This window comes from Sinocyclocheilus anshuiensis, unplaced genomic scaffold (genome assembly GCF_001515605.1).
Source record: "Sinocyclocheilus anshuiensis isolate Anshui unplaced genomic scaffold, SAMN03320099.WGS_v1.1 scaffold328, whole genome shotgun sequence".
NCBI classification, from domain to species: Eukaryota; Metazoa; Chordata; class Actinopteri; order Cypriniformes; family Cyprinidae; genus Sinocyclocheilus; species Sinocyclocheilus anshuiensis.
The window spans coordinates 948,805-970,900 of record NW_015558621.1 but is presented as its reverse complement, the minus strand read 5'-3'; the positions used below and the strand labels follow the sequence as shown (position 1 = coordinate 970,900).

Here is a 22,096-nt window from a genome sequence, read left to right as displayed (position 1 = left end):
GTCTATGTACTCTGGGCTGGATAAAGATTCTCAACTTTTGACATTTCTTTATCAGTGACATTTCTTTAATACACAAATGACTTACTAGGGGATATGCAGTGCAGCACCGTGTTCAAAGCAGGCAGCAAATCACACTTTTGTGATTACAGTGCTGCATTGGGAGAGATATCTGAATAAAAAGATAACATGTCCATGAAAATGATAAGCAGCAATAAATAATGCCACCTGGTACACATGAACAGAGCAGTGTTTACACAAGTCCTAAACTCTTTTCTCGTCTGTGATTGTGTGCTCCTGCCAGCGTGCGTTCATCATCGGTTTCTAGTAGAACTTTGGGTGTAATGAATCAAGGATATTTTTCGTCTATGTACTCTGGGCTGGATAAAGCTTACTCTCCTCACACTAATCTGGTTAAAGAAGCAGCACGTGGTTGACCCGTCCACCTCAACCCTGGTCATGTGATGTTTATCTGGTCACATGATGCATGTGAGGTTGGCTGTTTTTGCAACACTTGTGATGTGACCAACCCATGTGAAATATTTAACACAATGATATAGATACAGTATGATCTCTTTGTTAGTGTCTTGAAATAAACTGAAAAAAGCCTTAAGCCATTTCAATTTACACTTCATAACTCCTACTGAGGATTGTTATATTGATTATATTGATTGTAGCTGCAAGAGATGTTGCACAGAAACAGAATGAACAGATGGAATATTAAAAATACAGACTGACAGACTTTTATTAAGGAATTTTCATTGCAACTTAAAAACATAAACAAGCCTTAAATGTTTTACGCACACAGATTTAACTATTCTTGAAAAAATAAATACAAAAATAATTACATTAAAAAATAAATAAAAACAATGCAAAGGCTGATGCATGATTTAGACATAGAGACAAGTGTTGCTGCTTTGTTTATTGACATCCCTTGTTTTGCAAGTTTCAGAAGCATTTAACACTGAACCATTAAGATTGAACTTAACAGGAGAACCTGAACGCAACATACTGTAAGCTATGAACAGTGTTAACTTAACATAGAAAGCTGTGACAATTTATGACTATTTTTCTGGTCAAAATACAAGTGTATCAAGCAACTTCATTTTCTTTGTCGATCCCGGTCATGTGGCACAAAATAGATCATTTGTAGCTTTCTATATAATACTAAAGGCACTTGTTTTAGCCTTTTCTTTCTCCAGCAAATACAGTGGAACTGACAAATTAATTCAAAATGTTAATTGTGTTAAATTTACTAGTGGTTTCTTTAAACACTTCCGGACACAGAATGAATGTGTTTGGTGTTGTTGTTGTGTTCTCTGGTTAGGAGTGTATTAGCATCCGAAATTGGGCATCTGCTTGTCATTTGCGTTATTGCTTGTGTTTCTGATGTTTTTATGGAGGGCACTTTTACAGTACTTTTCCATTCGGACTTATAGAAAATTTAAACATTTTTTCTTGTAAAAACACTTGCGGCTGCTTGAAGAACATAAATCACTGAATGTGTTTATTGGCTCTTTCCTGTTAGACTGTATTAATAGAAACATCCTGATTTCCATAGATGTCTCTTCTGGGGTCAGACTCTTTAAGAGTTTTTAAAGTCTCTTATGCTCACCAAGGCTGCATTTATTTATTTATTTTACATTTTACAATGTAAAATAGCTGTTTTGTATTTTAATATATTTAAAAATGTTAATTAAAAATGTCAAATTAAACTTTCATCAGACTCTTGCTTTGAATTGCCATTTTTTTTATTTGATTTGTGGCACAAATTAATATATTACTGTCACTGAAAGATTTCTGTTGTAAAACAGTGATGAAATAGTGAAGTTGAAGACTTGATAGCTTTATAAATATATATAGTTTGTATAGATTAATGCATTTTTGGCAGTATGTGTAAACAGTCCTTGGGCATGAGAGTGAGGATCCTATGCACCAACAGGTTTCAGCTCTGCTTTACAACTTCTATGATGAAAATGCTCTATAGGAGTGGTTTTATGAGTATTACAGATGTTCATAAACACATTTGAATCTCCCAGCTCACCTGGAGGGCTGAAGTGAAAGATCCCTGGTCTTTTTTTACTTCAAGCAATACAAATCATTCATAGTCTAAAGTCTTACCCAAAACAGGGCTTAGAATCAAAATATAAAGAGTATTTCATAATGCTGCATGCTCCAATTTTTAAGAACACCAAAGCTTAAAGAGATGAAAATTCTTCTATCATTTACGCTTTTTCTAGTGTGGAACACAAAAGAAGATATTATGAAGATGTGTTTTTGACCATACAAGGAACATCAATGAGGTTCAATATGTTTAGACCACTCTGAATTTCAAAATATCTTCTTTTGTGTTGCACAGATGAATGTTTCCCTTTAACTGAATCAGCAGTTATATAAAATATAAACCAGAAATGCTTAGTGGTGGATGAGGGTTTGCAGGGTTTCATTTTGTGAGGTGACATTTAAACACTGACAGAAGTTTAATGATATTGAAACAAAGCTGGAGAGAGATATTTTACATGACCTTTAGGACACTCATGAGGTTTAACAATATTGCAGGCAAATTCTGTCAGTCTTTTTTTCAACACGGGCCTCTTTATACAGTCCAGTATAATTAGAAGATCTTCTGACAGTTTACACAATGACAGAAAAGTCACATTGATACAAATGGCCAACATCTGTCACTGCCCACAGCCCAACGGTTTGACAGACTGCAAAATATAGGCGAGATTTCACAGGGTTTAGTTAGTGGACCATTTCCAGACTTTAACAGTCACTGTCACTTCTCTCGACATGGCGTAAACAGTTGCATCTCAAATCCTCAGGATGAGACACGGGAGGGAGCAAGATTGCTGAAAGATCTAGGTTGTGCTCCCGTACAAAGAAAGTGCAGTGTTTCACTGTTACAATTTGCTGAGAACATAATATAGCAGCTTCCAGGGGTGTAGGAATCATTATGAATATTAATAAGGTGACTGACTCATGAATATTAATTAGATAGGATGATACTCGTCAGCTAACTGATTTGCTGAAAAGCAAGTAAAAGGATGCCAATTCAATAATGAAAAAAAAAAAAACAGGTGACAGAGGTTCAGCTTTCTCTTAAATCACAGATCATAATTAGGTCCAAAAATAGCATAGATATGAGCATAACATAGAGAATAAAAACAGCCAGAGAAAGTAAACAAACAACGTTTTTCTATCTGACCCTTTGTGTATGCCTTGTTTCATGATGAATGTTAAAAAATCCACCCAGGCTGGTCAGTTTAGTTTGATTTTGAAAAGACCATTTCGAATGAATACATATTTGCACAAATAATACCAACACATAAAGGTTTTTTTTTTCTTCTTCCCTAAAGCAAACAGCTGTATGAACAGTAAGTGGTAATAGAATATTGTGTTATTGTTGTAGCTGCCAGCCATGAAACTCAGTAACCAGACCTTTGGGACGGCTGCACAGATTTAAGCGAACAATGAAATAGGTCTGTTCTGTATTTCTTGAACTTGTGTCTACACTATCTTTTTGTGTCATACAGTGTGTAATCCAAATATTTATGCATTTTTTGCAACCCTGCATGTTTTAGTCACAATTCACAGTTGAATTAGTCAGAGCTTTTTCCCACACAGTAGAGGAACAAATAGATAGGTACAAATACTGCTGCCCGCTTTCCTAAATGTACACGGCTTGGTGTAGATGTGCATCATTGTCAGGCGATTGGACGCATATAAATGTTGAATAGACAACAGGACATATGTGGTCACCACCTGCAGAAAGGACCTTCCTGCTGGAGGTGACAGTGATGTTGTTGGTCAAGATGTAGGCCAGATGTTTTAGCCCCCTAAGGAAGTGGAGATTTTGTCTAATGCCTTCTTTACAGAGGAAGAGGATTTTTTATGTTACAAGAGTTGATGTTTGTGTCTTTCCACATTCCCCCTGATGGAAATGTGATTGAAATCTGTGTGGGATTTTCTGGCCAAGAAATTTTATTTTATTTTGTTTTCACTATTGCTTTCTGTAAAATAAATAAATAAATTAAGTACATTTTGTAGTTGTTGAGCCACTTTGGAAACTTTGCCGAGCTTGATAATCTGGTATAGTCGATATGTTTTGAATTACCAAGAATTAAGTACAGTTTATTGCAGAGGGCAGCATAAATTGTAACTACAAAGACTAGAAATGTCTACAATGCCAGTGTTATCAACAGTATTATAACTGAAGTTTTATTTTATTTTATCTTATTTTATTTTATCTTATTTTATTTTATTTTATTTTACACCTTTAGTTTTATTTTATTTTCTTATTCTTCTGTAAAAATGCAATTTGTTGACTCTTTCATTTCCATAAATTCTAACTACAAAGACTACAAATGTATGCAATGCCACCATTGCCAACACATCATTATTTCTCTACCTTTGATTTATTTTATTTTATTTTTCATTTAATTTATTTTATTTTATTTTCATTAAACAGTGCCATTTTTGAAGTCTACAAACACTACAAAATTATTATTCTAGTTTTATTTTTATTACTTATATATTACTTTATTATTTATTTACTTTTTGAATTTTACAATATATATTTTTTTTTCTGTTTTATTTATTTCTCTTTTTTTCCTGTAAAAATAGCATTTATTGACTCTCACTCTCATTTCCTCTCTATACTGTCATTTTTGTAGTTGATAAGCCAGTTTGGAAACTTTGGCAACCTTGATATTCTAGTATGTTCTAATATGTTTTGAATGACCAAAAATTAAGTACACTTTATTGTAGAAGGTGGCATAAATCATAACTACAATGTAAAATTCTAGTATTTTTGGATGACCAATAATTTAGTACACTTTATTGTAGAAGGCGGCATAAATCGTAACTGCAAAGACTACAAATGTCTGCGATGCCAGTGTTGCCAACACAGCATTATTACTCTAGTCTGCCAGAGCATGGGGGTGTACCGAGAGACGGAAATAGAGAATGGTTCAGAAGATCATGCTCTGAATACATGGCAGCACTGATCAGTAAACAATCACTACTGCTATGACTGTGGGCAAGTACACTACAGTTTGGATGCAATAGAAGACACTCGTATCGCTCTGCCTGCTGGGAGACTGTCACATGATGATCTATTGTGAACATTGTGAGTGATAGAAATCCCTCATTTGAAAGTCAATGCCAAGACACTTGGCATAGATGTGGTGTAGACGATTTATGGCCACCTGATAAAGTTATGATGACTGTCTCTATAGGTGGTTGCACAGCTTTCAATCTTCCTTCTTCATGCGCTCTCTCTCTTTTTGGCATACAGACAGCATGAAATATGACAGTCATGCAGGCTGAGATTGAAATAAAAGCACAGATGGGTAGCACAGGTTTGCATCAAGAGTGCTTGCTCATTTCTTGGGCCAGTCATGCGCCTGACTTCAAACCGATGATGTGAAATATGGATGGTCTTTGACCAGCTCAATGAAAGGAATCTCTTCTTGCTTTGTTCTGAAATCCAATGCCATGTCATTCTATATTGTTTCCATTCCAAAGTCCTGAACTCCTGCAGGACATCCACTCTAACACAGCGGTTATCCTGGGGCCTGTGATGAAGGGGGCCTCAGCGTACATGTATATATTTTATGTTTATAAATTGTGTTTGTCGCTTCATTGCTTTCTCTGACAGAACCACTCATGGGACTCCATGCTCCAAAGTTTTTGCATTGAAATACTGCAGAAGTGGCACTTTTGTGTTTTGTGAATCCAAATCACCTTTCAAGTCACCTTTATTTATATAGTGCTTTATAAAATACATATTGTTTCAAAGCAGCTTGACAGCAATAATCCTAATATAACGGAATCAATTATGCAAACTTCATAAAATATGAGGCAAATCCAAATTCTGCTTTATAGCATCTCTAACAAGATGTTAGCAGTCACTTTTGTTTTAGTAACTGTGTCAATATTGCAAAAGTCATTATTTTGAGATGGATTTGTCATACAGGGCAGGGGGTTTCAAACTTTTAGATGCCACAGATCCGTAAATTTTATCTTAAATTATTAGGGTTTTTTTTTTCTAATCACTATAATACTGATTTTATTAGATTTTAATTTATATATTTTAATAAGTTTTGTATCATGTGTTTGCTTTAATCAATTTTATTTATGAATTTTGTTAATATTTTACAATTTTAGTAATAATTCAATTGTTTATTTCTTTAAATCTATTTTTATTTATTTATTTTATTCAATTTTATTGATCAATTTAATTTAGTTAAAATTGTATTAATTTATTTTTGTTTATTTTTATCTATTTTTATTTATTTATTTTAATCCATTTTTTATTTGTAATTGTTTTTTAAATCAAGTTTGGCATTTATTGACTTATTTTATTTTTTATGATTATTATTATTTATTAACATCTTTACCAGTTTATTTATTTATTGAATTAGTTAGTTAGTTTAATCGTATATATTATTTACTTATTTGTAGGATTGTTTGTTTGTTTTTTTAAACACTGTTTTTCTCCACGGACACACTATTGCTCTCCAAACCCCAGTTTGAAAACCACTTATAAAGGGGAAGAAAAAGTCTCATATCAGTACTGAATCTAAATGCTACCTTGATATGAATGCCTGACTTAAAAAGAACTGCAATCTGATGCGTTCACCGTCAGCACGGTAATATATTGATCCTTTTTCTTAGCTTTATCTTTATTTCCTCATGGTGCTCATTATTCCTTAATTGATTCAAAGTAGATTTAATCTTGCCATGAGTGTGGGCTTCTTATTGAAAGCATTAGTTTAAACCCACAGTAGATCGGCATCCTCCTTTGTCTGCTCTAATTAGCTGAGCTGTGATGCATTGTTTGTTTCAAAAGGCTTTAAATGCTCCGCTTGACTTAACCTACATGGGGTGTTGTTTATTTGTGTATTCACGTCTTTTATTTTATTACAGGAGGGTAATGAGAGGCTCCAGAAGATGGTGGGCAGCTGTCCTGCTCTGGGGGGCAGCGCTGATTGCAGAGACACGTCCCAGCAAAGAAGGATTTACCCCGATGGCGTATCGACCTCTCGTCAGATTCCGTCACAAGGTATCGATCTTTCCGATTTCATTAGCCATCGCTTTACAAGAGGAGACTTCTGTGTGGCCGGTTACGATGCTAATTACTATGGAAATCCGCATCGCATTGAGCACTTCTGATTTGATTATTGTCACAGGACAATTCATTACTCTTCCTCCACTCCTGAGCCAAATATCAGAGATGCGTAATAATATTTATATTAAAAAGTGTTGGATCTTTCACTTTGGACATTTCGAACTGCAGGCGAAAACTCCTGCTGCGCTGACATCATGATGAAACAGCTCAGCGTGGTTGTGTAATTGAATGTTTATTGACTGGCCATTGCAGTAAGCTTTGTGGACACACACAGTCAGATAGCAGCAATTGAGGCGTAATGCAGCTCTAACAAGCTCTACTGCTTCTCTCTCCTCTTTTAAAAAACTTTTAAACTCTGGGAGGGAGGGCACTGATTGACAAAACAGGGACCCATGGGAACACTTTCCTTTTATATCCGAATAAACAGCTGAGCAGGGGTCACAAAAATTGTCCCTTTAAGACACGTCTATTTTTTCTACCTGATCTCATGACGAAAACGTACCTGTGGGAACTTTTTCACAAGACGTGAAATACGTACCAATAAGTAAATATCACTGCAGTTTCCAACAAAAATTAACACTAGAGGGGGTACAACATCGAGCACTTGTAATTGTTTTCGTACACAGTTATGATTACAGCTCCATATGTTTCGCTTTCCGGATGTAACAAGCTTGCACGGTAGGACAGCCGGCACGGAATTGGACTTAGGATGCGGAATCCTTGGGTACGAATATCGTGAAAAACATTACTCACACGTTATGCATTACTCAAACATTACTCAAAAACAAGCTAAAACGTCATGCTTGCGATTGTGTTTTTACATCACATTCACTTTTGTTTATACTATTATGTAGGTTTAGGTGTAGTGCAGATGGTACTTTATTTTAAAACGTCCCGAAGCATTAGTTATAGCGCCACTCAACAGACATTTCAAATCAGAACTGTGGTGACACGAACAAAACCAACGTCACATAAAACGTACCATATGTACGTTCATCTGTTCCGGGGAAAAAAAACGACCACACTGTTAGCGCCATCCAGTGGACATTTCACATCGAATATGTCACGAAACGTACATGGTGGTACGTATTTTGCGTCTTGCGAAAAAGTTCCCACAGGTACGTTTTCCTCATGAGATCAGGTTTTAAAAAAATGTTTTGTTAAAAAAACACACTCTTGCAGTGTTTTCATACTAAACCTTTGGTGCAAGTCTGTTTTACATTTAACATGAGAGAATATGCTTGAAAAGGTCATCTAACTTGAGTAAATGAGTCAGTACTAATGACGTCATATTTACAATTTTGCCTTACACTATAATGCATTTCTCATAACTGCTTGCCTTCAATGAAATTGCCTTTGGAGAGCATCTTGCATTCATTGTTTTGTATTGTTTTGTTTTTTTGCTGGTATATCCAAAAGGACAAGCACTTCAATAAAACGTTGAAACTGGCGTATTCTCCTCATGCGTTGTTACCTAGCTACAGTAAACGGCTGCCATTAGGGAATTACTGTTGGAGGTGATGCAATTATGCCATCGTCCAGACCCACAGAAACAATGTGTAAAGAACCAAGCAATTCAACCAAATGTGAAAACAGCCTGAGAGGAAAAGCACACGTTGGCTTTTTGAAATGTCTGAACTGTTATCATTTCAGACAGTTAGTACTGTCATGCTATCAAAATATTCCGCTTATGCATGCGGTTTGGTGTTAATTATTAGATCATTAGAATTTGACAGATGGCATAGGCAGATACGCAGTGTTTTATAAATGATGGGGTTCGTGTGATTTTTTATTTCTTGTGTGTGACTGATACTAGAGTGTTAATAGCATCATGTCGGCAAGTTACATTTTAAAGTCTTATGTGCAGTGCCATTTAGGTCTGATTTATTTACTGTGACTGTAAGAAATGATTGGGAAACTTTTCAAATTAGCAATGGGACAAAATGAGTCAATTATTATTATTATTATTATTATTATTATTATTATTATTAATGTAATCTGTTTTGGCATCTAAAAAAAAAAAAAAGGTTTAGAAATAGTTCCTATTTGTAATATTATAATTTTTTTTTTTTTCATTAAACTTTTTAAACATTAAACGTAGGCAACTCTAAAAATAGTGGAGCTCAGTCTTAATGTGACCCGGTAATACAAGTAGCAAATCACTACTACCGTTGTGGTTACAAATGTGGTTGAAGTGCACAGTTAACCTAATGACTCTGTCATTAATTCTCTGAAGGTAACCTTGAACATCCCACTTCGCTCAAGTATTAGTTGTTTGCTAATGCTCACAACCCTCTCATGTAGACATTAATTTAATAAAGCTGGAAATTGTGAATGAAGATGCCCTTTGCTCTTTTCCCTCTGTATTAAATGCTAATGCTGTCACATACATCAGAAGGCCTAAATAGTGGAAATTCACACTGTGGGAACACGTAGTTACCAAATTTCCTGCAATAACTTCCTTATCAGACCACAATGGGTGAAAAATCCATTAAGTGCAAAGCACAAACAACCTCCAGTCTCAGATAAGAATGCATTTGATGCCAAAGGCCAGAAGCAATTATATTTCTTATAATTATTATTATGCTTAGTGGTCATATTATATAGTATGAATCTTATATCAAGGGTCATATTGAGTCAATGCGTGCGGTCATTCCAGAGTTTTCCAGCAATGTGAATCCATAAAGATGACTGGCAACGGAAGTAGCAAGCCTGCGTTTCAAATGAGGGAGGTGTGTTGGGTGAGGACTGCGGGCTTGAGCCTGTTTTTCTGGCACGGGCACAGAGATAAGCAGTGACCCCATTAGCTTTCCCTCAACTCGGCCTGCTTCAATCATCATGAGTAATTCAGCTTATAGTATGAAGCTTTGTCCTGCTCTGCAAAAGCCAATCTCCTGTCAAAGCCAAAGGTTTAATTCACCATAGCCCCACCCTTCCTCTACCTCCACTCAGATTATGACCCAAATTTTGCTCCGCCCCACATTTAGACCAATCAAAAAACTAGATGCTTGAGTGACAGATGGCGCATGTGTAAGATAAAGCAAGGGGGCGGGGTCTTGAAGGATCTTATTATAGCCATGATTTCATTTCTGTAGTTCAGTTGCGTAATTGATGTACAATTGATTCCAGGAAGATAATCTATTCACCGAGCCTCAAAAGTCTTCAGAGCGGAATGAATGAGCTGTTACTCTGAACTAAATGCTGTCTCAGCTTTTACAGGAATGTGAGTTTAAGATAACATGAATGAATAACAGTGCAGGGCAATTATACTCCTTCCTTGGTATGCTGAATGAAAAAATAACCTCTGTATACTTAGGTTTTTTAATAAGACCTGCAAGGTCTGGTAAAAAAAAGAGAAAAATGTGGAGATAAATGTTGGTGACACAGGCACCATTCCAATACACTGTGACACAAGCTAAAAGTAATACATTGGGTAACACTTTAGAATAATGGTCCGGGGATCTTTATTTTAGCACTCAGCATACCCGGTTAAAAAAGTCACCGCTCGCCACTGGAGTATGCCATACCTCTAGTTGAATGAGCTCTTACTAGCAGAGGTGAAGGCAACATACACTACAGAAATTGTCTCAACAATCCATTTACTAATAGTGGTAACACTTTAGAATAATGGTCCGTTGTTAACAAGTAACTATGCAGGAAGTAACAGGTAGTACTACATTAACACTTAACTTAATACTATTAACTAATAGAGAAGCGAGATTAACTACGCAGTAAGTAGTAGCAAATTTAGGACAAAGGTAGTTCCTTGTTAGATATTTGATAATTATTAAATAAAATTATCCTCATTGAGAACTACTTGCGAACTATGACCGGTTAATAAAGAATAACCAAGTAATTACTAATCACAACAGTAACGTCTTAAAAGTGAACAATTGGGTTCTTTGTGGAAACTGAACTACAAACTTTCCAGTGATGTCTGTGAGAAAGATATATTCACTCGACAAGCTCGTGCATCTGCGCCGCCGCGCGCTCAATCCACTCAGCGTGCTTTGTTTATCAGCTCGCGCACATCAGCTATACAGGCGTTAATACTGAATGTTTAACGTTATATTCATTGCATACATATACTTCGTAGTAGACATCCTTAACTCCATTCTGCTGTCTGTTGTTCTGTTGTCGGTGTTTCTTTGTTTGAATATGGCGCTTATCACATGCTGTGTGGTATCGGCGTTTGGTATCGGTGCATTTTAATGAGTACGAGTACGAGTACAGGAGCTCAGTATCGGGCCCGATACCGATACCAGTATCGGTATCGGTGCATCCCTACTGCTTAGTTAATCTCGCTTCTCTATTAGTTAATAGTATTAAGTTGTGTTAATGTAGTACTACCTATTACTTCCTGCATAGTTACTTGTTAACAACGGACCATTATTCTAAAGTGTTACCATACATTGTAAAGGCGCTGTGGTGAAACTGTCTCTGAGGCTGGCATAGGTAGGGGAGGGGCTTGCAGGAAGTTTGTTTTCATTTTAGACAGATTGGACAAATGGCTTGAAAGTCGTTGGAAAACAAAGAGTGGCATCACTTAGTGGCAGCGTATAACACTTTATGTACACATCAACTTTCATTGTATGGAAAAGAGCAACCTGGAAATTCTCATCTCATGTTCAAAAATGTCATGAGTAAACGCTGACCAAGTTTTCATTTTTGGGTCGGCTATTACTTTTGAGCTTCTGGCTTAGAAATTTGTTACACTTTTTGTTTTATTTTTCATCCTATGACACTGTTGTATTTCTTCCTTAGAAGCAAAATGACAGCTAACATTAACATTTCCCGTTCGTCTCTTTAATGGTGGAATACGGCATCCTTTAACCTTTAGAAATAGACTCGTTGAGAGACTGCCGTACTCTGCCTGGTCTGAATGAATGAATCATTTAACTCATACTGTCAAATATTTCAACATTTTGAAAGAATATTTAGACGTTGCTATGGCAAAATGGCATAGGAATTATGTATATCATACTTTTAAAGAAAGAAAGGAGCAGTAGTTGTTTAAAATTACAATGTGATTTTCTCTAGAAGTAAAACAGCAATCAGATGTATTTGGGGTGTGTAAGCCATCCAATATTCAGTATGTGGACGTCTGTGGCCTGGACTCTATTGACATACTTTACTGTGAATGTATTGTAAGTATTGTTTTTCTCTCTGTTTTTGTTCCAGCAGGATGGGATCTCAGAGAGCTTACGGATCAAAGGTATGTACAAACCATACATCTCTCTCATTTCCTTTTACATACACAAATATTATTTAACAAAAAGGTCCAATCAGGGTCTTATCCGGACTTGTTACAGTAGTGTGTAGGACATGTTCCATGCTAGTGTTGTGGTATTTAAAGTACTTGCTTTAGAGGATTTTTGAATTGATAACATTAGGTATTTGATGAATTGATGAACTCAGAATGTATGAGGCATAATGAACACATATGGGGTTTCTCTTTTTTACACTGGCTTTTATATGTCTGGATTTATGCAAGAATGAGGAAGTACTGCGATTTTGTGGATATTTTGAACTAGAGATTGTAATTCGTTCTAAACAAAAAATGGACCATTAGACTGTTCCTTATATAAAAGTATTACTCTTATTTAATGAAATAATGTTTTTCTCGCCTAGGGTGCCAAGTGACTGCCACTGGTGCCCTTGAACAAAAAAAAATGGTGCATGGTGGCAGTATTTGTATTGAATGCATGTTTATTTTTGTGGAGCAATATTGGGTACTCAAGTGGGCCATATATAGCCACATTAATTATCATGCCAGCAAAACTGTCTGTGGTTTAAGGTGCAAATCACATGTTGGCTATTGCCCAGCAGTCATCTGTAATTAAGATGGCACAAGAGTTAGCCAGATGATGCCAAGAACCTACAGAGAGCGCTGAGATGTGAAAAATCCATCTCGCTCCTCAGACTCCATGTGAGGTGAAATCCCACCATAAATTTTTTATCTCAGGTCAGCTCAAAGGTGCTTGTGTTAGCAGCTCCTTTGGCTACAGGTAATATAATCGGACTTTAATAGAGAAGCAGACTGTATTACTGCAGAAGGTCAAAGCTGAGCTGGCATTGTGATAAAAGACAGGATCTCACTTTTCTACAACTGTTCAATCATGCTCTCTGTTTTGTCTTCTTTGCCTTTTAAAGTCAACATGAAATAAAACTGATCTAATGCATGTTTTTGATATTATTGTGAGCGTTAATCTCTGCTTGTTATTTAAAATGTTCTTCATAATTTTGAATCAAGTCTCTCTTCCTCTAAAACAACATTAGGCCACTGTTGGATAATGATGTCCAACAGCCTAATAGATAATTAGTCAATGTTTTAGCAAACTTACATTGTTCATCCAATAAGTTTAGATGGAGAAAAATCAAGCCCCACCCCCTATTTTTCAAATAATTTAAGTAAAATAGTTTGCAAACAAGAATTCACAGTGGCTTTTATGCTTTGTACACTGTAAGAAAAGGATTTTTCGAAGTTGTAATTTCAACAAAGATTATTGAAGTATGTTTTACGAGAAAACATCAGTCTTTTGACTTCCAAATTTCACATTTAATTCATTGTGTTACTTGCCACGTTTAAATTATTTGTAAACTTTACTAGCAGTTTCTGAATCTACTAGAATTTTTTGAGTAAAATTGTAAATGCTGCACCAATTTTTTTTTTTTCAGTGTACATACATTTTGGACACATTAAAAATCTTCATAATCCAAACAAAAAGGGATTCTCATAATCCTAACAAAATGCACAAAATACCCAATTAAGAAAAGCAGTGTGGAAATGCTTGGGCGCCTTGTTCCGCACTCTACTTAAGATTCTGTCTGGAAATTATTTTTTGAAGAGCTGTTTCAATTATTTATTAATCATTTTAATTATTCAGTCTAATTACTCCATGTTTAAGTGCATTAAATTCTGACTTAGGTATATTACCTTAATGGAGGTTTTGGAAGATTCCTCCTGCCTGAAAGGCGTTTGATGAAGCTGATTCATTTCTTTTGATGAAGCTCATCTATTTAATAATTATTTTACCTTTTGAAGTGCATTAAGCCTTTGTGGTGAATACATTCAGTACATTCAAGACAAACCGCTTTCAGCTTAATTTATGACATGTCAAATGTTGCCTGCTTTGTAAATTCAAAGTGCAGACTACAGCACATGAAATATAGCTGGAAAGAATAAGAAGCCAACTGAAATTGGCTGTCAGAATTTGGAAAAGAGAAAAACTAAGACAGCATGCACAAGCGCATAGCAGAATGCCCTGTAATTGGAATCTTAAATGAAGTGGCTGGCATATCCACAGTTCCACTGTGCAGCTGAACACAAAATATCTTACTACTGAGGGTGCAATCACATCTTTTTGGGTTGAAGAATAGCTTTTTGTGTAATAGTATGAAAATTGGAGGTAATGTATTCGGACCACCAGCCACTCTACACTATTTCTCATAGCATGCAGGCAAGTTCTATACTTCTCACACAAAAGCTTTCAAAGTCAAAAGCTTTCCAGAGTTTTTTTTTTTTTAAATACGAACATGACGGGGTGTGCACGTTGAGCTCTTAGCATGCACAAAAGCAGGCCTGGTCCCCCGATTCTAGCTTTCTTTATATTGTCTCAACTTTGTCATTACGATTCAATTTAATAATGTGCACACAGGGATGCCTCTTTGGCCTGCAGTTGATGAAACATTTTGAAATGCTAAAGGCGTTAGCTCTAAATTGTATGTTAATCCTGAAATCTCTTTAGCGTCTTTGGGATTCCTTTTCACTTTTTGAAAGGCAACATTGCATTGTGTCTGGTGAGAATAGAGAGTGGTGCTAGACTTAATGCCTGGCTGCAGTCATTTTTTCTCAACAGATTTACTTTTGGGCAACTGCCCACCATTCGACTATCTACTGAACATCCCATGTGTACTTGTGCATGTGCGATCACTAAATGTAATTGAATTCTATTTATGCAGATTTTGCTAAATGCTGTATTGTTTAGTATGCCTAAAGAAGAGAGAAAGGTATTATGTAATTGGATGCTTGATGGAATATGCAGGAATATTCTAAGCTCAGTACAAGTTAAGCTCAATCAACAGCATTTCTGTCAGGACTACTATTGTCAAAGATGATTGACACTTAGCTTGCGGCTTGGATTGGCGGTATGTTCTGTTTTGGGCAAAAACTCCCTGCCCATCCATGCAGCCTGTCATGAATGCGCAGGGAGAGCAGCAGAACAGAACCAAATGTAGTAGATATCATTAATGTTCTTAATGACATTTTAGTGTAACAACATTGTTCAAGATAATAGGAGTCTGATTTGGGAAGATGAGGAAATTCAGAAAGCCAAGTCCTGACTGTCATGAAAGGAGGAGCTGGGGATGGAGGAGGGTAATTTGCTCTAAAAAAAAGCGATAAAACTGATGAATAATACTGAATTTACATAGGAATGCCATGATAGACATTGTATTATAGGTAGGCATGGATCAGCTGAGAGTCAGCTGATGCAAGTTTGACACCAACGTGGCCTGCCAGAACTAATGCTACACTGTTGATTACCACAAATGTCAAAAATCTTGGTTACAATAAGCCAATTAACTTAACTGATTCAATAGTATAGACAAAATATGTAAACAATTTGAGTGTATTCTGAAAACATTGCATGCTTGTTTTGTTATAAGTAACTTTATTGCCATTACAACGCAATGAAAAACACTAAAACTGTAAAAATTATTTAAACAGTTTTACAGCTCATACTGTATAATGCATGTTTTAATCAAAGTTGCTGTAAGTACTTTTATAAAATTATAAGCTTTTTACCAAAATTTTATCCCATTCACTTCCATTGTAAGCTCCACACTGTAACCTCACTTTTTGCTTCTTTTAAGAAAATAGAAATGAGTTCAAATTATATTTTGCAGTAGGTAATCTCCATTATAGCACAGTGTGGTAAAAGTCTGAGCACTACTACTTCTCAAATTGGTCTTTGACCATTAAGACCTTTAATTTAATTCCAGAATAGGCTCTCAACCCAGTAGGAAAAGTTCATATTGAATTTCATGAATAGTTATAAGCAGAAAAGCCAATGAAGCGGGAGGGTGTCTAATATCAACAACAGGATTTGCACATGGAAGGTAATGAATCTAAAAAGACTCCTAAGGGAGATGAACGCTTCCGTTGTTGCTCTTAACAGATGTTGTCTCGGCGACACTGAGAGAACAACCCGACACCTCTTTTCACATGCTGAGAGTGTTTTTAAAAGCCCCACATTAGCAGTTCGTATAGCCCGTCTACAATCCATTACCATAATGCTAATAAGTTATTTAATGATTATTTAGCATTAAATGCAAAAATTCAGCTAAAAACGCAAGTAATGGCCCTGGAAAGTATAAATAAGACTATTTCAGACAAAGTGGAAAAGGTTTTTTTTTTTTTTTTTTTTGAGTCTTCCATTTTCTCCTCAGAAACCACTGTGAGGTTTAGCAAGCGCCAACCCCTTTTATTTATTTATTTTTTGGTGCTGTATGTAAGTTTTTGACTTTACTAAAGCATAAAAATGCCATAATATGTTTGCAGATATTTAAGAAACATGCTAAGTTAACATACTTGTTTATCTGAAAAACAATGCTACAGTCAGTTATTCTACTTTGAAAATGTGCGCTGCGGGCCGGAATTTCGGTCTCTGTTTTGGTTTGTGAAACCTGCCCACTGCCAGTTTACCCAATTGTATTTTGGGACCCCGGATTGCCAGTTGGCGGAAAACACAGCGTATTTCATTTTATTCATGGTCAAGTGCACTCGTTCCTGTTGGTGTCGTCAATCTGGCAACCTGCGTGTGCATCAAGTCTGAGGAGGAGGGGCCGGGTGAAAAAAACCCTCTCCAATATTTTGAATTTGGACTGCAATACCTAGTTCAACCACTCGGTGTCAATCCTACATACAGCACCTTTAAATATAATTTCTCTATTGTTGCAGTTCTGGTGCATCTGGCCAGGACTGAATGTTGCCAGCTCAGTAAAGTAAACTGCAGTGGTGGCATACTATAAAAAATAGATCACAAGATGAATGACAGACTATATGAATAAACAGGATGGGTAATATTTGTCTCTTTAGCTTTAGGCCTAATGAGGAGAGTGGTATGTTGTGGCGGCTGAAAATGCAGAAATCAAACTTTTTTGTTGTTCTTTTGTAGTAACAGATGCCTGTCAATGTTATTGTATCTCTTGCTATGCCTTTCACTTTGTCAGTCCTTTACTCACTTTGTTTGTACCCCTTTTTGCTGTTAAGTGGTTGTTTTGGGAGTTGTTTAGGGAGACACATGGACTCCAGAACCTAGTGAACTGCCTGCTGCCTACATTGGCAGTTTCTAAGGCAACATTTAACTGCAATGGAGCATCAAGTGACTAATTTGGAACACTCTACATAGGCAGCAAATCTGATAACACACAAAGCACACAAGAGACTATTGATTTCAATAGAATTTGGTATTAGCATGTTGCTCTGCTAAAAACAAAACAGGATGGCAAAGCATCCTAAATATTGGGTAAAATAGTCATTTTTTTATTTGATTAAATGTATTTGTTCTTTAATCTACTGTATTTGTTTGTTTGTTTATTAGTTTTATCTTTTTAGATTTGTTTACACTGTTTTTCATTCCCATAGACCCCCTAGAACTCCTTTGTGGCCCCAAATGCCCTGAAAGACAACCACAAGTAGAGATGATGCATATGGTGATAGTTGAATTGCTCAATGGCACAGAAATGGCTTAATGCTATATGAATTAGCAGAGGGAGGGTTCTGCAGGGTGTACAATTACTGAAGCGTGGTGCTGCCTCATAAATAGTGTAACTCAGTGGTACTTAATGACAGCTGCATTTTAATGGGGTTTAACTCCCCTCACTGTACAGATCTTAAGGATTCTACCTCCTGAGCTTCAATTGATCTTGACTTGACCAATGACTTTGCCACTCTGCTGCTTCCTATTGAACACTGTAGCTACTGCTTTATGGGAACCAGTCTATAACTGCATCCACATTTGGCTAGTCATTAGCTGTAGGGTGCCTTTAAGCTTATAGTCAGTTTGTAATTTCTTAAAGTTCTGGCAAAAGTCGATTGCACTTAATTTGCATTTAAACAGTCATTAGATCTGTATAGTTGCTTAGTAGAACAGATTTTTTTCATAGCAGATCTTCTGAGACTGATTGGAGATAAACAATATTGCCATCTAATGGTCGTTCATTTGCTCACTGATGGATCTAGATATTAATATGGAAGGTGTGATGTGAGGTGAAAGAGTCTTATACTGTACTATGAAATCTTGCTATAGCTTGCTATAAAAGAATACAAATTACTGAAACTAAGCTATTTATTTATTTTATATATTTGGTAATATAATTCATATTTTGTATAATAATTTGTGTAAATTATACATAAAGCATGTATGTAAATATATTTATTTAACATTTTTATATATTTATTTAATAATGTACAAAATATAAAGGTGAGTATAATATAAAGTCTCTTATTGGATATAAGGAAAACATTCCTGCGCTGTCCATACTTTCACATACACATACTGTAGAAACATTTACAATGTTGACTTTGAGTTTGACTCAATCTCAGAGTTAAAAGGATGAAAAGGAAATTAAAATTCAGCATTTGTTCCTTTGAGAAGCATATTCTCTTTGAGGCACAGAATGTTGCTTGCATTGGGTAAATGTGATTAAAGGCCTCTACAAGAAAACATTATTGAATTCTTTATTTTTACATGAAAAAGCTTCCCGTTTAATGGCTGGAATATACCAGCATTATGACGTAAGAGACAACATTTTTAAATTTAAATCTTTTATTCTCTAAAGTAAATCACTTAAAAGCTCCTGAGTGCTTGTACAAAATTTGTTCACAAAAAAAAATTTTATGCTTTACTTGGAGCATTTTTAGCAGTTTATTGACTGGCTAAAAGCAATTACTCCCCATTCATTTTTGAGTGTAGAATTGTGAATATTTCCTAGTGAATTCAGTACCATTAGGCATGGGCCGGTATGAGATTTTGACGGTATGATAACCTTAAGCAACAATATCACGGTATCACGGTATTGTCGTTACAGCTCTAAAATGTGCTATTTTTAAATGACTGGGTAAAAAAAAATAAAAAAAATTTCCGCTGAACACAATATATTTTGTTTTTCAGCAACATACAGAATATTAGGAACAGTAGAATTTGTTTATTTTTTCTTTGATTTGTTTCCTAAAATGAAGAAACATAAAGACTGACATCTTTATTTAACCTAAATCTGTAATTACAGTTATTTAATTTTAGTTATATAATTCATATACATATCATTTATATAATTTCATATCATTTAGTTATATAATTTCATATACATAATTTGATTTAATAATAACCCAATTTGAAGCAAAAACAGAATGTTCTGACTAGCTTTGTGAAATTATACTACATGCCTGAACGAAGCAAACAGCAGAAGCTTGGTCATTGTGTTATAACAGAGCTTTATGAGATCGCGATGAACTGAGATGTCAGCTTTTAGTGGTAATAAAGGAAGCGCTGATCACATTCTGCCATGCCAAACCATGCACGCAGCAGCCCATGCTTTCTTTTCTGTTAAAAATAACAGTGGTTTATGAATGTTGATGCTTAGCCTAAATACCAAATATTTTATCGGGAGTCTTTATGCTGGGATGTTGTGGAGCTTAGGAGATGTTACAGAACCATTTCATGTAAATTTCTTAGATGTACTGAAAAAAATCGATATAGATTACTTTTATGCGGGCTTTTGCGGGCGGGAGCAGGACAAAACATGAATGTCGCGGGCGGGAGAGGGACCAGATAAGATATATTTTTGTGGGAGCGGGCGGGCGCGGCGACGAGTTGCTTGCAATAAGACAAAAAATGGCCGGTGTTCTGATAAATAATGCTACCTATCAGATTATGCTACCAACACTGTATTTATCCTGTATTAACTAATTTAAAGGGATAGTTTCCCCAAAAATGTAAATTCTGTCAATGTAAATTATTTCAAACCTCTATGAATGAATTTCTTCTGCAGAACACAAAATAAGATATTTTGAACAATGTGGCTAACTGAACAGTTGATGGTCCCTATAACTTCTAGTATTTTATTTTATTTATTTTTATTATTTTTCCACCCTTACAGTGGAAGTCAATAGGGACCATCAACTGTTCGGTTAGAAAGAATCTCAGGTTTAGAATTACTTAATGGTGAGTAAATGATGACAGAATTTAAATTTTTGGATGAAAAAATCCCCTTTAGGGGTCAGATTTTTTGGGTCAAATTTTGAAGCGCTTCATCATAGAGTGACATTTGCATTTATTAATACTTTAAATAAGTGAATTATGCATGCGGTAACACTCTTCCTGTGTTTATTGTCCGACTAAGGCTTCTCGTTGCAGTGTGTTGATGGTGTTCCGTAGCTGCTCTCGTTCCATTCAGCAGATTTATTAGAGCTGATCTGTGTCAGGTAATAAAGGAAAATAAAATAATAAATGAGAAAGAATGCCACAACTGATTCAAACTGACGCGTCTCGGAGGAAGCAGATCGCAGATCATTACGCCTGAGATGCTGCAGCGTCTCGCTTTAATTTAGCCAGTGCTGAGATGTGAATTGTTGTGCTTAGTGATTGTACAGCAGCATGTTTAATGAATGAAAACCCGGGAGCACATCAAACTTTGTGTTTTCCGCCTTTCCCATAGCAAGGCGTTCTATAAATACGGCTCCCCTCAGCCAGGTGCTTGTTAATACAACCCCCAGAGTGATGAGAAGCCGTCGTTTTGTGATATCTCATTCTGCACTCCAGAAACGACTCCGGGAGAGATTTGGTTTGTTTAAAGGAATCGCAGAGTAGCTGGTAAAGAGATGGCAGATGGAGGAGTAATGGCAGGCAGGTGAGCGCAGCGTGTTTCTGTGTCGTCTTTCATGAGGAGTTTGAAGCATTGTTTGAAGGCTGTTTATTCGGATGTGTTTCCTCTGTTTTGGAGCAGCAGAGTCCACAGAGGCTTCTTAAAGGGCTGCAGCGAGCCAAGCTGAAAGCAGCCGAGTGTTGTTTACTGCATTACCCTGAGTCCCTAAGGACCGGCTTCTGTGCTGGAAAACATCAGATGGCCTGGGACTCGCACCTTTGGTGGTGACAAGAGAATGAAACGATGACACAGTGTTAAGAGGAACAAGACAAAACCCATGTGTTTAAACAAAGGCGGTGAAAGTTTGGCGTCACCGCTCATGCAAGCGCTGCGGTGTCAGTGTTTAGTTGAAAGACTTTACACAGACTTTGAAAACACTTTAATGCCAAATTCACTGAGAGAAACTAAAGTGTTTTGTTTTAGTTTTTTTTTTACCAGCATCATTAATCTTAATGTTTAGGCCGTATTCAGGCTATATACAGTATATCAAAAGGTAAAAATAATAAAAAGTTGGTGCCCAGTGGCTATATCCGTTTTCATTATTGTTTGAGCATGTGAATAAAACAAATAAATTGCATTATTATATTTGGTCCCTAAGGCACAAAACTAAAACACATCCCTGTCAGGGATATCTTATGTACTTGTTACTTTTAAAACTGTCTTATATTTTAGTGGAGTGGAGTGGAGTGGGTATGAGTGGTTATGAACGAATGAATGAAACGCATTTGTCCGTGTTTCACTCCATCTCGAATCGTGTTCGCGGAAAGCGCTTGAGAAACAGTGTCTCTTCTGCAGCTCGGTACGCTTTCAACTCGTTTTTTTAGTCTCGAGCAAGACTGTACGACATTCACATTACATGATTTGACTGATTTTTACGTAGAAAGCGCACCGCATTAAAAGAAATGATCATTCATGTTTTCATAACCGCTGGCCAAAGTCAAAAACAAAACTAAAATTAAATCATCTTTGAGAGCAAGGGTGCCCTACGCAGCTTGTGTATTTTGCGTATAGGGAGGATCGGCTGTTTATACATACATA

General features: G+C 36.1%; 1 protein-coding gene across 2 annotated transcripts in view; it reads left to right on the top strand.

The window, feature by feature from the left end:
* fstl5 (follistatin-like 5) overlaps positions 1–22,096 on the top strand; it is a 138,320-nt gene that overhangs the window by 13,991 nt on the left and 102,233 nt on the right. Inside the window, exons 2-3 of one of the 2 annotated variants that reach the window (XM_016476621.1) lie at positions 6,931–7,066; positions 12,317–12,347. In XM_016476621.1, coding sequence (XP_016332107.1) covers positions 6,931–7,066; positions 12,317–12,347 — 167 coding nt within the window. Of the gene's footprint in view, positions 1–6,930; positions 7,067–12,313; positions 12,348–22,096 lie in introns of both variants that reach the window. The other variant, XM_016476620.1, reaches the window with a different exon arrangement.